At 37.8% G+C, this 16,284-nt stretch overlaps 1 protein-coding gene across 8 annotated transcripts in view; it reads left to right on the top strand.

Annotated features, from left to right (window-relative positions):
• The window catches only part of GRIA3 (glutamate ionotropic receptor AMPA type subunit 3), a 319,120-nt gene that overhangs the window by 250,760 nt on the left and 52,076 nt on the right, over positions 1 to 16,284 (top strand). For all 8 annotated transcript variants that reach the window (XR_009214295.1, XM_032757560.2, XM_032757559.2 and 5 more), the window contains one exon: positions 4,448 to 4,646. Coding sequence is in view for 7 of the 8 variants with exons in the window: in XM_032757560.2 (XP_032613451.1) it covers positions 4,448 to 4,646 (199 nt within the window). In the remaining variant the exon portion in view is untranslated. The remainder of the gene's footprint in view (positions 1 to 4,447; positions 4,647 to 16,284) is intronic.

A 16,284-nucleotide genomic window follows, 5' to 3' on the forward strand; every position in this document is an offset into this window, starting at 1 on the left:
AGGTAAAAACAGAATTTTTATTACAACTATTTCATGGCTTTTCTGGCTAAAAGCTGTAGTTTTCAGTCTTTGGGACATGGTTACTTATTCCCATCAGAGAAGACTGTAAGAACCAAAGATTGATTCTGCACATTTTTTAAAAATCTGTCACAGACATGGCATTAAATGGAGTATAGAAATGATGCATACTTTGGAAGAAAGAAGAGAAAAAAAGGAATGATAAAGAATTTGTACAATAGAGAAGCAGTTTTCAGTCCCAGCTCTTCATCTTGTAAAGCTAGTAAAGTGAAGATTATAAAATTTACTTACAAGATAAAGGTTATAGCACATAGCTCACTTTTATTATCATTTCAAAGGTCATAAAATACATTTTATTATTAACTCAGAAACTCTAGTTCTTTATTATTACAGATAACAAGAGCATTGTATATTATTTGATGTACGTATTTTGCAGTGCTTTTATATGTCTGTTTTCCTCTTGTTGCTAATTTACTTTCATTAACTTCACGCCTCCTCTTACATTTCCTCAAAAGGTATGACACGCTTCTTATAATGCGCTTTTCTAAACACTAAATGTGCAGCATTTTACAGCCATTTCATTATGCTAACCTTGAAATCTGTCTTGTGCAACAAAACTATTTGAAATGAATGTTAAACATTTTGTAGCTGCATTAATGGAGGGAAAGATACTGGAAAATGACAGGTCTTTTTAACTCAACTATAAAGTCTTATCTTATTTTAATAGATCGTTTATAAAATGTGATGGGATTGACCCATCAGTCACTTTTTATATAACCTCCATGTGAAATGTGAGTTTAAGTGGCTATAGTTTCCTTAATGAGAAAAGGTAAATGTAAAAATGCCTATGGAGCTTCTTCCCTGTAGGTTCCACTGCACTTTTTCTCAGTGAAAGGATTGAGGCGCTTATGCTAAACAAGGGAATAAAGTGGTGGAAATTCCATCAAATCTTTTGTCTAAGCTACTACTGTTTTGAGGGGAGAATGTTGAATGCAAGCTTGTGCATTCCACACTGATTCCACTGAAGCTCCTTTTCTATCTCTGCTGAGGTATGCAGGTACTGTTATGCCATTTTTATGTGGGTAATCACCCAAATTCTCCATGCTCATAGGTATATCATGATATTAACCACAAAATTGCCAAAGTCAATAACCATGTAGACAAGAGGCCATGAAAATGATCATTTTGCATTTAGGTTTATTTTCAGTCATGTCAACAACCAACAGCTGAGTCATTCAGATCAACCACATGATGATCTGAGTCAGTACTAAAGTGGCCAAAATAACCAGATTATGATGTGCAGGCTTGATTTTAGATCAGACTGACACAGCCACAGTCCATTGGCCTCAATACAATGGCGCAGTGTAATTTCCATAAATTACTGTATTTTTCTCCACATTGTCAAGTAGACAATGCATAAACTACCATTAGTATTCACAGCAGCAAAATATACCTCTTTCCATATCAAACTGTGATTCTGGAATTACTCCAAAGTCAGTTTTCTCCTTGGTCTGGCAAAACCTCACCATTCCAAATAAGAATGACAGTCACAGTTGTGTCCCAAATGAACAACAGATAATAAACAATAATTATACAAATATGTTTGGTTTTCATGCCACTATATTTCTCAGCGTTTGGAGAAACTTTGTACCTTCTATAACTTACACACCATTTTGGATTTTCTTATACAAAATACAGGTATTTTATACTACAAAAATGTGGGTATTTCTCTCCTAGTGAATAAGTTTAAATGTTTTATTTTCTATTCCGCCTCTCTGTGCCTCAGTTTCTTTATCTGTAAAATACCTCTGTTTGCTTATCTTTAAAATAGTACCTAACCATAGGGATAAAGAATTAAAATAGTTGGCACAGGTAAAGCAATTAGAACAGAGTCTGGCACACAAGAAGTGCTCAATAAGTATTAGCTATAATTGTTATCATTTTTGTTCCTCTATTACTATGGATGTTTCTTTGGAGTGTTAATCTTTTATATAGCAAAATTATTTCTAGAGTCAGATCAGTTCAGAATAAATTAAATGTATGTGGCAACAATGAAGAAAGACTCTGAAAGGTCTAAACGCATAATCAAAACACTCTGTATACTTTTAGCATTCAGAAGTGTGCACATTCTTTTCTGACTCATCCAGATGTTTTTACTTCTGATTAAAAGAGAAATGTTCCCAGATGAAATCCTGAGATAGTGTAACTGTTAGAAAAATCTACTGCAAAGCAGATTTTCAAATTCAAAAAGCTAAAAGTGATCATGTTCAGGAAATAAATAAGGGTTGTCTCAGGAATCCAGGGACCAACAGGAACTGCAGATTTAAAAAAATCAAGTCAGTTTGTTATAGTTAACCAATAATAAATATTTATCAAAATACCTGCCAAAATTATTCAATCAGAGCGTAGCATCTAAAACAACTGAGTTTTCCAGAGGCCAGAAAAAGGTTATCTTGGGACACAGGAATTTAAGTTTGCTTTAAAGTGGTGAAATGCTGGTACAGACAGAGGAGAGCTTGATTTGCCGGCTCTCAGCCCAGAACTACCCTCTTCCCACAGAGCCTGGAGATATGCCAGGCTCCTACGCCTATTCTTGACTTTATGACAGAGTGGGTTCTCTTCCTGTGAGCTTTTCTGGGCATGGGAGAACATAGCGTAACTAGGATGGAGCTCTGCCACACAGCAGAATTATCCTAAGGATGATGTGGCAATGTTTTATAAAACCTAGGGAGCAGATTTTCATTTCTGCAGACAGAGCCAGCCTTCAGCAACACTGTGAAGGAGACGAAGTTTCCTGAGTACAAGCCATTACCCATCACTGAGCATTCAATTCCCTCACACTGTCCAATAACTTCCTACGGTCCCTGTCTCTGAGGAACACTCATGATGTAGGACCAAACTTGCAACCCTGTCTGCACTTTGAGAGTTTTATGAAGTGCTGCTGCTTAGTCCCAACCCCCAGGGTTATGATTTAATTGGTCTTGGATGAAGCCTAGGCAAGGTTTTTTTGTCTTTTTGTTTTGACGTGTTTTGACTGAAGCTCCCTAGGTGATATTGATATGCAGGCAGAACTGAGAATCACTGATGTAGAAGAACAATGTTTCTCATTTTGGTCTGCAGACCACTTGCAGCAGAATCACCTGTGATGCTTAAGAAGTGCAGATTCTTGGGCATTCAGCTATTCCGAATCTGCATTTTAACAAACACCTCAGGTAATGCTGATGCACAGTAACATTTAAGAACAAAAATTTCCCCTTATTAAAACTTACCCATCTTCTTTCCCATTCCCTACTAACTGAATAAACAGTGGGTGCTGTTGAAGTAATGTGTTACGTTTTGATCAAGCCTCCTGAAAACAACACAGAGGGTGAGTCCAATAGAATTTCTCTGTCGGACCAGGAGGATGATTTTGTTTTCGTTTTCTGTGTGTGGGGGTGGAAGGTGGTGTGGAGGAAGCAAGCCTTTTAATGCCTCTAATCCGACTATACAGGTAGTTTCCTACTTCACTTGGAGTCTGCCCTGAGTGGTTAAGGCTTAGTTGTCAAAGGAGAAAGTTTCTAATCTCCTGGGCTCCAAAAGCTATTTATATGAAGATGATAATAAATATTATCATCTAGCTCCTCGCATGGGTGACCAACTCCACAAAATAGCAATGTCTTTGTTAAATTTATTAAACTCAAAGTGAATAGTGTTCATTTTCCAGCACCTGCCCATTTATCTTCAAGTGAGAAGAGGTTTTTGACTATGTTTCTCTCATGACATTACCTTGTAGGAGTGGTTTTCAACGTTGGTTGCACTTTGTAATCACCTGGTGAGCTTTAAAAAATGTAAATGTCTGTGTCCTACCTCCCAAGTTCTGATTTAATTGGTGGGCCTGGGCATTAGCTTTTTTTAAGATCCTAGGTGATTTTAATGTGCAGCCAAGGCTGAAAACCATTTGCTTCTACAGGTGTGCCCAGCAAACTTCACAGGAAGAGAACTCGATAAGTTAAATTATTACTTGTGGAAGCAGGAGATGGTAAAAAATATTTTTTCCTGTAATTAAAAGGAAAAATCCTGCTGGGAGTGCACTTGTAGTCCCAGCTATTCAGGAGGCTGAAGCTGGAAGATAGCTAGAGCCCAGGAGTTCAAGTCCAGTCTGGGCAACATAGAGAGACCTGACCTCATTTTTTAAAAAGAAAATCCTGCTTTGAAATGTGTATAGGCCTGACGAGTATTATGCATGCACCATCATAATATGCCATCATGACATGGGGTATTGTTGTTAACATGTGACCTTTGTTTAATGTTTTAATTCCCTCACATCATCTATTTCCCTCCTTCATCAGCTATACTGAAACCACTCCTCTTTCCAGAAATAAAGACAAGGATTTCTTAAACTTAGATCTGGCCCCTCTGGGTCTGGATTTGTTTTTGTTTTGTTTTATAGATCACTCTCCGGGCGCATTGTTGGAGGGGTTTGGTGGTTCTTCACCCTGATCATAATTTCTTCCTATACTGCCAATCTCGCTGCTTTCCTGACTGTGGAGAGGATGGTTTCTCCCATAGAGAGTGCTGAAGACTTAGCTAAACAGACTGAAATTGCATATGGGACCCTGGACTCCGGTTCAACAAAAGAATTTTTCAGAGTAAGTGCTTTGCAGTTAATCGAGCCTGCTGATTTTTATTTTATCATCTTCTCACAAAGGCAAGTTCACAGTGCTTTTAAGGGAGAGTTGGGAAAGAGTGGGAATGTTATCAAAGGAGACCATCTTAAATACTGGGCTGCTTGGTTGGTGATCTACTTCATTGTCGTTTAGAACCAAGACTGGAGTAAGACATAACAAGTTGCATGTTGAGGGCACTGAGTTTGGACTCCCAGGTTTGAATCCCAACCCTGCCACAAAGTGATTGTTTGTCCTTGGGCAAGCCATTTAACTTCTACCAGCTTCAGTCCCCTCACTTGAATAATGAGGGGATTGAACTAAATAATATATATTCTGCTTTCTAGCTTTTACAAAAGCAGTGCTTTTTTGTCTCAGAGGTTCACAGAAGTTAGGCAATTGACTCTAAGACTGATGAGTAATGGACTATAAGAAATTACATATTCTATTTTAAATGTTAGTTGTCTATTGAGATGTGTTACAATTGTATCAAGTATTTGTGTACATGGTGATAATTTCATTTTCAGGACAGCTGATAATTGTTTTAATTTCTTGGGTAGACGTATTCCCTCAGCTCCTCATAGGCAAAATCTTATTAGGGAAACAGTAAATTGTTCACTAGCAAAAGTTAATAAAGCCATGTGAAGTCTGTCAAGAGGAAAGATGAAAGGAGATTGAAGCAGGAAATGATAGAAGGATAATATGAGGGACAAACCACTTTCACATAAACCATCAAGATCTTTATTCTATGGTAACTGGACTATTAAGGAAGAATACTAGTAGAGTTTTTAAGAACTAAAATGTTTTTTCAGTTACCCCAACAAGAAAAATATGCTAATTTAGATTAGAAAACGGACACATTCTATAATATTACTACTGCCTGCTACTGTAACCACAGTAACTAGTTGTAGCAATGATCCAGAAGCCACTTGGGTAGTAGGTGGAGTAGTTAGTCACTCTCTCCAACCAATAATCAAGTTATTGGATGACAGATATAATTGCTGATTTTTCCTCAAAGGCCCAGAGTAAACAGATGGTGGTTCTAAACCTGCTTTTTAAATAATCAATAAGAAATATCATTTCTACATGTATTATGATGAGATTTGTCCAATTACTTCACAGTAAACCAGGAAGAGTATGTTTCTTGACATTATAGCAATTAACTACAAACTGTTTTCACTCCCTGAAAGAGAATGTATTAGTCCTGGGACCCTTTCAAGAATTCTCATTGATTCAAGATATCCATATCTCACCTTTACCACCTGTTTACTGAGCAGATCATAATCCCCAACTGGGAGGAGGGGTCCAATGTTGGGAGCATCAAAATAACATGAAGACCCTCTGGAACTAATCTAGCCTTGACCCTCACTACTATGGCAGTCCCAGAAGCTTATTTAGAAACAATCTCCTGCCCCCATGAAATCACTCACATTTATCAGGGCTAGAAGCCAGGGATTTCCATCTGATGAGTAGTCAACACATAACCAGCTGCATGGAAATCTGGTTTGATATCAACCTTCAACAGAGCTTATGATAACCATCCCAATAGGCATGAAGTTTCTATATGAAGTAATTAACAACTTAGGATATCAAGACACCAGAAGTTTCTATATGAAGTAATTAACCACTTAGGATATCAAGACACCAGAAGTTTCTATATGAAGTAATTAACCACTTAGGATATCAAGACACCAGAAGTTTCTATATGAAGTAATTAACCACTTAGGACATCAAGACACCAGACTTGAACCCTCAGATAAGAGATACTTATTCCACTGGAAAGCATTTTTCTTTCAAAAACAATTAGAGATTAGAAAGTTGTGCTTTAAATGGTAATCAATAAATGGCATCAATTCCCATTAGGCTTTCAAAGGCCATTCATCCATATTGCAGGCAAAAGGAGGCTCTCTGGAAAGATGAAGAGATTTATTAGCCCAGAGGCAGAAAGTGTGACCAAATATTCATTGCCCCCATGCCCAGACCCCATCTCCCACTTATTTTGTGTCTTTCTCAAAAACTAGGAAAGCATCTACTAAATCATTCAATGATGATTTCATTAAAGGGCATCATATTACCAGAGCTGATTTGAATTAACATTTAATTCTGAGCAAAGCTATTGCCACATTCTGATTGGTTTGTGGTTTCTAATGCTCATCAATTCCTAGCCAATGAGTAATTCGTATGGAAATTGAGCTGTTTTGAAAATCTGATTAGACAGGGAGCTGGATATTTCTAAGTATAAGGAAGTACAAATCATTTTATAGTTCTGGCATGCCACTTTTTCTGTTTCCCCAAATGGTCACTGGTGGCATCATTAAGGACTTGGTGGGGTGGTTCTTCAGGGCAGCACATGAATGTTGATTATCTAAAAGTGGAACTATAAAAGCAGCATAGAAAAACCAACTCCTTTAAACTGCTTATACTGAAAATGTTGTCTAGACCCAACAAAGGCTATCCTTGATATTCGTACAATACAGGGTTGTGGGGCCAGCGGCCAATTGGTCTCCAAGCCATTTAAATCCAATGGGGCAAAGAAGGCAGCCAGCAAGAGCACATCATCCTTTATTAGGGACTTGACTGCCACAGTCATGTCACTTCCCCGTCAATCTTCAGTGATGTCAAGTCATAAAGGTAATTTTAAAAACTAACTCCTGGCCGGGCGTAGTGGCTCACACCTGTAGTCCCAGCACTTTGGGAGGCTGAGGCAGGCAGATCACGAGCTCAGGAGATTGAGACCAGCCTGGTCAACACGGTGAAACCCTGTCTCTACTAAAAATACAAAAATTAGCTGAGCGTGGTGGTACATGCCTGTAATTCCAGCTACTCGGAAGGCTGAGGCAGGAGAATCGCTTGAACCAGGGATTCAGCAGTTGCAGTGAGCTGAGATCTTGCCACAACACTACAGCCTGGAGACAGAGTGAGACTCTGTCTCAAAAACAAAAAACAAAAAGAAACCAGTAACTCACACACACACACACACACACACATTGGGGATCTCTGAGAGCATGCCTTATGAACTTCAGAAGATGAAACAAGATCACATGCAACATTTACAAACATAATATGAACTCATTTCTTCCCATGCTCACTCTATACTAATACTACAGTGACCAAATTGTAATAACATAAGACAGCCTAGGGCCAGCCCTCTAGTCCTTCCACTAAGAGATAGGAATAAATAAAATAAAATTCTTTTCTAATTGCCCTGCAGACATTTTTACTTGTCCTGAGTAAAGCTGCCATTAAAATGATGGTATTTTTAAATGATTCATTTGTTTCTCTCACTTTATGAGCTTTCCCTAGATGTCATCTTACAATCCCATAATCAGTGGAACAGAGGGACCTGTTCCATCAGGAAAGGCAGGGAGCAGAATGCATGCTGCTAGAAGAGACATCTGGAATATTACTATCAACTCTCTTGATTTGAAAACTGATTTCCTTAGACAGCAGCTCCAAAACTATATATCCCAACCAGATGTAGAAGCACATATGCCAAAAAAACAAGTAGATGGGTTTATTGTTGTTGCCCAGAGAAATGCTACAATGATTTGGAAAGATGCACTGAAATGACCATTCACCACTAGGTTTTGGAAATTTAACCTGATACAGATTCATGTTAAAAGGTGGCACTGGAAGAAAAAGTAATTTCAAAGTTCTCTCTGCCTGCAGACCTTTAAAAGTATTAGAAAATAACTAGGATGCTGGATTTCTTTTTTTGTGAAAATTGATATTAATATTTTATTAAGATGCACTCAAATAATTATTTATACATTTATATGCATAAACACCCAAAACATTTTATACATGAAATCATATAACATAGTATTCTCTTGACATTATTTGTTTGTTTTTTAAAACTCAAATAAGTATAGATTTACTTTTTTTTTTACTTCATAGTATTCAACTTTACTTCAACTCTATTATTTCCTTTATCAATTTCCTCTTGATAAATGTTTAACCTTTTGAAAATATTTTGGTGTTGTTAACAGTGGTTCAATAAACATTATTTTCCATTGATGTAATAGAATTATTTTAAAATTTTTTTAAATATTTACCCTTCAGTTAGATCCCTTAAAGCACTTAGCCTATGATGTGACATAAGCCATGTAATGCCCAGCTGCAGACAAAGCTGGCTTCACAGAGTTACAGAATGTAGTAGGCACCTGGCTAAGGAAAATTCTACCCCACAAAATATTTAGCCCCCAATAGGCACTTTAACAGGAATCACATTTTTCCCCTTTTTACATTAAATGTCTGATGGTGGAAGAAGGGGAGATGTTTGTTCTAAAGTTAATCCTAATGGAAAAGTTAAAGGTCCAGTATTTTATTTATACCGTAATGGACAATTTTTCTCTTTCTCATTTGCTGAACTTTATGCAAGCCTCTTGTGTTTATTTGGGCACAACTCCAGAGGCCTTCATTCTTATTCTCACCTGAGTGGATGGCCCTGCCAGGTCGTGTATAACCTGTGATATGCCTGTGCATATACCTGTGTGCGTAGGCTGCTGGGGCCCTGGTATTTGGTTTAGTTTGTTGCTTGCTTTGCCGCTGCTTGGTTTCTTGATTCTCCAAAAGTATATAAGGCAGAAAAATCCCAGAGAGATGTTTCAGAGTTTCAGAACAGTACCATTGAAGATACTAGTCACACTGAAGTTTACAAGTTACATATAAGAGAACAAAGACTTCTTTCATCATTTAGACAGAGTTGGTTTGACAAAGGTTTTCAGCAAATCACATCACCAAATAAGAAACTAAACTTGCTGACTCAGCCTATTGCACTAACCACTAAACTCAGCTTCCTCCCTTAGCTATACAGGGCAGAAACACATGGGGGAAAATGCCACCCTTTTTGAAACAAGCAAACTTTCGGAAAATGGCCAGGTCTGGAGGCTGACTTGTATAGTGCATCATTTTATGAGATGTATACCACACCCAGAAACCTTGCAGAAATCATCATGACAGAGATGAGATAATCTCAAAACTTTCTGATTTTATGTGGTGATCATTTGCCATGCTGGTAGAAGGTTTTATGAGAACTTAAATGCTCTCTTCTGGAAATAGGCAGTAATTCTAGAATCCCAGAAAATTTAAATCCATGTCAACTTGATATGTTTGGACAGTTGACAGGGAAATAGTACTGTTTTAATCCCATGTATATAGGGCATAAAGACACATATTAAAATAAGAAATAAGGCACCAGATCAGAATGAAGCACCATAATGTTGATGAAGGCAATAAGTTCAAGGGATAATTTTATAAAACTGTCATTAGAGTATTTGCCAAGGAGAGAGTTGCGTTGTCTCTACCATATCTCTTATTTCACTATACCAGAGCCTGCATAACTGCAGTGATTATTTTAGGACTTAAGACAAATACATTATTTATTCTAAGAACACACTGATATACAACTTATATATCACATATAAGAAGTCAATTGTCTCTTTTTGTATTAGTTTTGATCAGTTAGCTGATGAAGTCTTTGAGTCTTACCCCAATGCCGGATGCCAGATTTCTTTTCCAGATACTTGGCCATATCCCCATTACAGATAGTTTGGGGGATAAAAGGAATTCTTTTTAAAAAATGAAATGTTTAACATTAATTTAAACCTCTTTAAGAAAGTAAATGTGAAAGAAGAGGAGTAGAGAGAGTGGTGACTTGCTCCAGTGCCCTAGGCAAGGCGGAAGAATTGAACTTTATTAGGAGACCGCTAAGGGGACTGTCCTGTCTCATGAGTTACAGGCATTGTAAGCCCTGTGAAGCACAGCTGAATTACTCATGAAGAATGTTTTGTCTCTGATTATTGTCTTGGTCATTATAGTTTTTAATTTTTTTTAGCACAGGCAGCGAAAGGAGGGGTTCTGCCATGCTGATTTGAAAAGTAGTCCCTGCTAATAGCATTTCGATTGTGCTTACACATTCACAACCACACACACACAGAAAGCATTTTCAACTGGGTCTACATTTCTTCAATATTTATTGGTTATCTATAACAGGGCTTTTGAAGTATATGCAGGAAGGGAGAAAAATCTTTCCACAAGTGCACCTATGCAGAGTATGCTGACATTTTGACATAATCCAGAAAATCAACCATTAATCTTTAAGCTTTATTATAATTGAACTATATAAACAGCAGACCTCCCTGACACCTTAATCCATCCCCTTGCCTTAGGAAACACATCAAAATGTAAAAATCTTTTGTTAAAAATTTTTCTCACCAAACGCCATGGTGAATTTAAGATCTTAACAGACAATATACCTGGAAAACTGCAGCCAAATTTTATTTGTTTGAAGACACATAAAATGTGACCAAATGTTTGAGGACACATCCAAACCATGCACTAGGGGAACACATAACAGCAACAGCAACAGATGAGTTGACACTAAGGGTAGCAGGTCAGGGACATCTGCTGTACATACTACTTGGCAGTTTTAAAAAAAGAAAACAGTCTTTCAATTTTGACATGGCTGTTTTGATGCTGTCTTATTTTTTAAAAAGTCTTACTTTCCTATGTTATATAATACACAGCAAGAGCCATAGACCTTATAGGTCAAGACTGGAGACAGAGCAACGGCCACAGGTGAGGATGCCGAGGCCTGGCCAAAAAGGCCTCTGGAAAAGGGAAAGATGCAGTGAGACCACCGTTGGCTTTTCCCATCCTTCAGCAGCTAGGAATCTGTGACTCCATAGCTCTTCCTTTCAGGCAAGTCTCAGGCTGGCTGGAAAGGACAATCTCCAAGAAAGTAGAGGTTGACCTGACTGACAACTATGCACACAACTGAAAACACATCTAATTTCTGCCTCCAACAGAAAGGAAAGCATTTAGCAATAAAGACAAGCTAATAATATGCCTGATATTCCATTATTTATTCAGCAGTCTTTCAGTAACTTTCGAGCCAAGCTTCACGCTAAGCACTGACGATCATACATCTTATAAACAAAATTAAATTCCTACCTTTTGCCAAATTACCTGAAAATACCTAGACAGGCTTTTTCACCATATTTGGAGACAGATTAACTTAAAATATAGTATCTCACATAACTAGATGACTTTCCCTCCAGGGAAGCTGATGGTGTTTATTTCTATGGAGCTACTTCCCAGCATGGGCCAATCTATGGGTATGCTCCATGGTGACTTAGCAGCAGGGTTAATGATTCCCTGTAACCTCAGTAGGAAGATCAGCTAGTTTATGAATGAAACAGAAATGGCCTTTACCCTCTTGGAGCTCACAATCTAGTGGACCATTAATTTTCAACACACATTCACATACATTACTACACAATCCACACAACAATCCTGGGGCAGCCAGAACAAGTATCATTACACCTGAGACCAATGAGGTACATGACATTGTGATTTGCTGAACGTCATTCAGCTCAATGGAGAAAAGCTGGCACTAGGATCCTGATGCTCTGAGTCTCTAATGCAGCACATGTTAAGGCATCTGTATCATCGCCTGGTTGATCTATGTTTTTATTCCCCTTGATGGATCAATTAGAAAAGGAAATCTATGGCTACTTTTAAAAGACACTTCCCATGCTCTGACAACTTCAAAGGGTTCCAAGATAAGAAGGCAAAGAAAGGCATCTATAAAGCTAGAGTGAATGCCATAAATGCAGCAAACCGCTATTATTACATGGCTTGTTATAGTTTCTGACATGCTAAGGGTTATGTCATGTGTGTAGATGAAACTAGAAAGAACAAGAGAAAGACGACTTGTTTCTAGTTCCACATCCACTGATGACTTTCTTGTTTTTCTTTGGGTAAAGAATATTTGGTCTCAGTTTCTTCATTTATCAGGGAGAATATTCCTTGCTCTACTGTCCTTATGGGGTTGGTGAGAGGCTAATATCACAAAAGCTCTTTAAAAGTATGAAGGTGTCTACAAGTCCCAAGAAACATTAGGAAAAGGGCCTAGCAATAGAGCAATTAAAACCTAAAGACTCAGGGGGAGGGAGAGCATCAGGATAAATAGCTAATGTATGCAGGGTATAACACTTAGGTGATGGGTTGATAGGTGCAGCTAACCACCATGGCACACGTTTACCTATGTTATAAACCTGCACGTCCTGCACATGTATCCTGGAACTTAAATAAAATAAAATAAACCTAAAGACTCTCCAGACACAGTTCTGTAGAGATGTGAGGGGTACTTCACAAAAATAAAATAAGATAATCTCTCTGCTTTCTTGATGGAAGAGATGTGGGTTTTTTTTTTTAATTTTCTGGCTTTGGGAAGAGAAAGAAAGCTCATTCAATATTTTCCCCATCCTCTTGATCCCACTTCTACCCTTAATTATAAAATATTACTATTGTGCTCATCTCCTAGTTGATCCATCTTTAGCTATTCCTTTGTGGCCTGCAGATTCAACAACTTCAATATGCACAATCTAGAGCTGCCCTTGAAGACCATCTAGAAACTTTAGGTGCTTCCAAGGTGGCATGCCGGCCATCTGCCCAAAGTAACCAACCATATGGATTTTATTAAACTATCTCCATTAGTCCTCCAAGGTAACCTACTTGTTCATGAGAGCGTTTCACAGCCCAGAAAGCCTAAGGGGGGTAAGTCTCCATTCTTTCTGAGGCTGCCAACTCTCACAGACAGCATCAGTGTAATTAACATCACACAGGACCCCCAGATCTTTGTGAGAACTCTGAAACTGTGTTTCCTAGAAGAACTCATCTAAGGATCTCACTTTCTTTTCGTATCTGACACAGTCAAATCATCTAATAGCCTTCCAGTTAAAGGAATGAGGCCCATCTGTTCAATTAGACTTTACTTGAGTTCACCTGGCAAGCCTGTGTAGGTTAATTATTTACAGTCCTCCTTCATACAGAAGCCTAAAAACTTGACCGTAAGGATCAAGTAAAATTCAACTTATGGAAACTCAACTAACAAGGACAATTAACTGGAATGCTTGGTTGCACTCCACTTTTGAAAGGAAAAGGCAACTTAGACACACAAAACCTTGATAAGAATTTTTTCCCCAAAAGCCTACTAGATGATGTCCTGCAGTCAGATTCATTCTAGTCTTCAACATCATTCACATTTTGGTCAGAGAGTAAATGTACTGAATGTTTATCATAGCAATTTAGGCACCAGGTATACAGTACAGGAAACATGACAGAATCCCTACCTTCAAGGAGCTTGCATTCTGTTGGAAGGAGACAAACCATAAACACATAAAAAATAGATGTATAGGTACTGATAGGTGCTTCAGGATGCTATAATAAAGAATGACTTAGGGTTAGAAAAATATTTTAAACTGGGAGGTTGGGTTGGAGAGAGGGTTTAGGGAAAGCCTCATTAAGGAGGTAACATTTTATTAGAGACCTAAATGATAAGAAGATGTAGCTATGTGAAAATCTGATGGAAAAGTATTTCAAACAGAAGTCATGCTAAGTACAAAGGTCCTGGGGCAGAAACAATCCTGGAATGTTTAAAGGAAGGAAGAAGACCACTGTGGCTGAAGAATAGTAGCCTACATTAGAATTATAGTGATGGAGATTGTGTGAAGGAATCAGATTTATGATTCATTTTGGAGGTAGAGTCACAGAATTTGCTGATGGATTGGATAACATTTATGAGCAAAAGGAAAGAGCCAAGGTTGACTCTCAGATTTTGGGCCTACATCCCTTTTCGGTAATCACTTATGAAATCTATAGCCACGACGGCTGAAAAGGTATACTAGGACTGGTTAAGAAATTTTCCAAAGCGTTGGAGAACGTTAGCTGTCTGAAGGGAAGATTGCCTCTGTTATAAATGTTTTAAACAGATCTATTGAGATATAATTCATATATCACACAATTCATCCATTTAAAGGGTATAATGGTTTTGTTATATCACATTATTAGTTTTTTTTAAGTTGTGATAAATATATTTAACAAAATTTGCCATTTTAATCACTTTTAAGCACACAATTCAGTGGCATTAATTGCATTCACAATGTTATGCAACCATCATCACTAATTCCAAAATATTTTCATCACTTCAAATAGAAGCTCTATAACCATTAATCAACTTCTCATTCCCTCTTCTCCCAGCCCCTGGTAACTTCTAATCTATTTCCTGTTTCTATGAATCCACCTATCTAAGTACCTCATATAAATGGAACAATATGTCCTTTTGTGTCTGGCATATTTCACTTAGCATAATGTCTTCAAGCTTCATACATGTTATAGAGCTTCATTCCTTTTTAAAGGCTGAATAATATTCCATTGTATGTATATGCCACATTTTGCTTATCTATTCATCTGTTGATGAATACGTGACTATTTGTGAATAATGCTGCTATAAACATTGGCATACAAACATCTGTTCAAATCCCTGCTTTCAATTCTTTGGATATATACATAGGAGTAAAATTGCTGGATCATATGTCAATTCTATGTTTATCTGCTATAACTTTTTTTTTTCCAAGACAGAGTCTTGCTCTGTCACCCAGGCTGGAGTGCAGTGACACAATCTCAGCTCACTGCAACCTCCGCGTCCTGGGTTCAAGCAATTATCCTGCCTCAGCCTCCCTAGTAGCTGGGATTATAGGCGCATGCCACCACGCCCAGCTAATTTTTGTATTTTTAGTAGAGATGTGTTTTTACCATGTTGGCCAGGCTAGTCTTGAACCTCTGACCTCGTGATCTACCTGCCTCAACCTCCCAAAGTGCTGGGATTACAGGCGTGAGCCACCGCACCTGACCTACTATAACTTTCTAAAAGTCTATTTTGAAATAAAATAGATGAAGGCATCTTCTGTTCTGTTTTCTTCTCATTCCTGTTTAAACAATCTCAATCTTGAGGCAATAGATGTTTCTGCTTCAGTAGGAAGAGGGATGCTGGATAACTGGTGTTGGGGCAGATCTGTAGTTAATATCACAAAGTTTCATCTTGATATCATGAATGAAGTTGAGGAGGAGGTATATGTAAGTATGCATGTGTCAAAAAAGATCTAAAGCCTTGTCTACACCACACATTTATACAAAGCCTCGGACATTTTAGTTAGTGGCCCCAGCTTTTAGCAAAAACTTAGGGGAGCATGCTTCCTTTTTCTGTGTTTGGGTTGCAACTCTGGTGCCTCAGCAGGATTGCACTAGCATGCAGGCAACGGATGATAAAAATGGAACTCATTGTCCTCCCTCTGTTCTAAATGGTTTAGAATGTTACCTGTTGGAAGAGAGGGGCTTGGATAGAGATAATCTATTGCATTTCTCTCCAGTCTTGACTGCAGGAATCTATCTATAAGCTGCCCTCAAAATTGATCTTCTATCTGTATACTCTGTGGTGACCTAATGAAGATGTCCCTGAACGTGGTTAGCTTCTATGCCTAGAGAAATCTGAATTCCAGAACTGAATCTTAATTCCCAGTTTTATCAAAATTCTTATGTGTTTATAGCCTGATTTATATGACCCTCAACTTTACTTCTTTTGAGTCTGGTCTGGGTTACAGACTATTATTTTTATGAGAAATATTTTATTTATTTTTTTAATTAAGGTATGTTACAAACAAAACTTACATATCCTGTCATTCTTGGCAATATGAATTCACCTTGAGGGCATTATGCTAAGAGAAATAAGTCAGGTATTGAATGAATTATCTAATACCTAAATCCAATAAGCAAAAATAGT

The sequence above is a fragment of the Hylobates moloch genome, unplaced genomic scaffold, assembly GCF_009828535.3.
Source record: "Hylobates moloch isolate HMO894 unplaced genomic scaffold, HMol_V3 SCAFFOLD_7, whole genome shotgun sequence".
In the NCBI taxonomy this organism is placed as follows: domain Eukaryota; kingdom Metazoa; phylum Chordata; class Mammalia; order Primates; family Hylobatidae; genus Hylobates; species Hylobates moloch.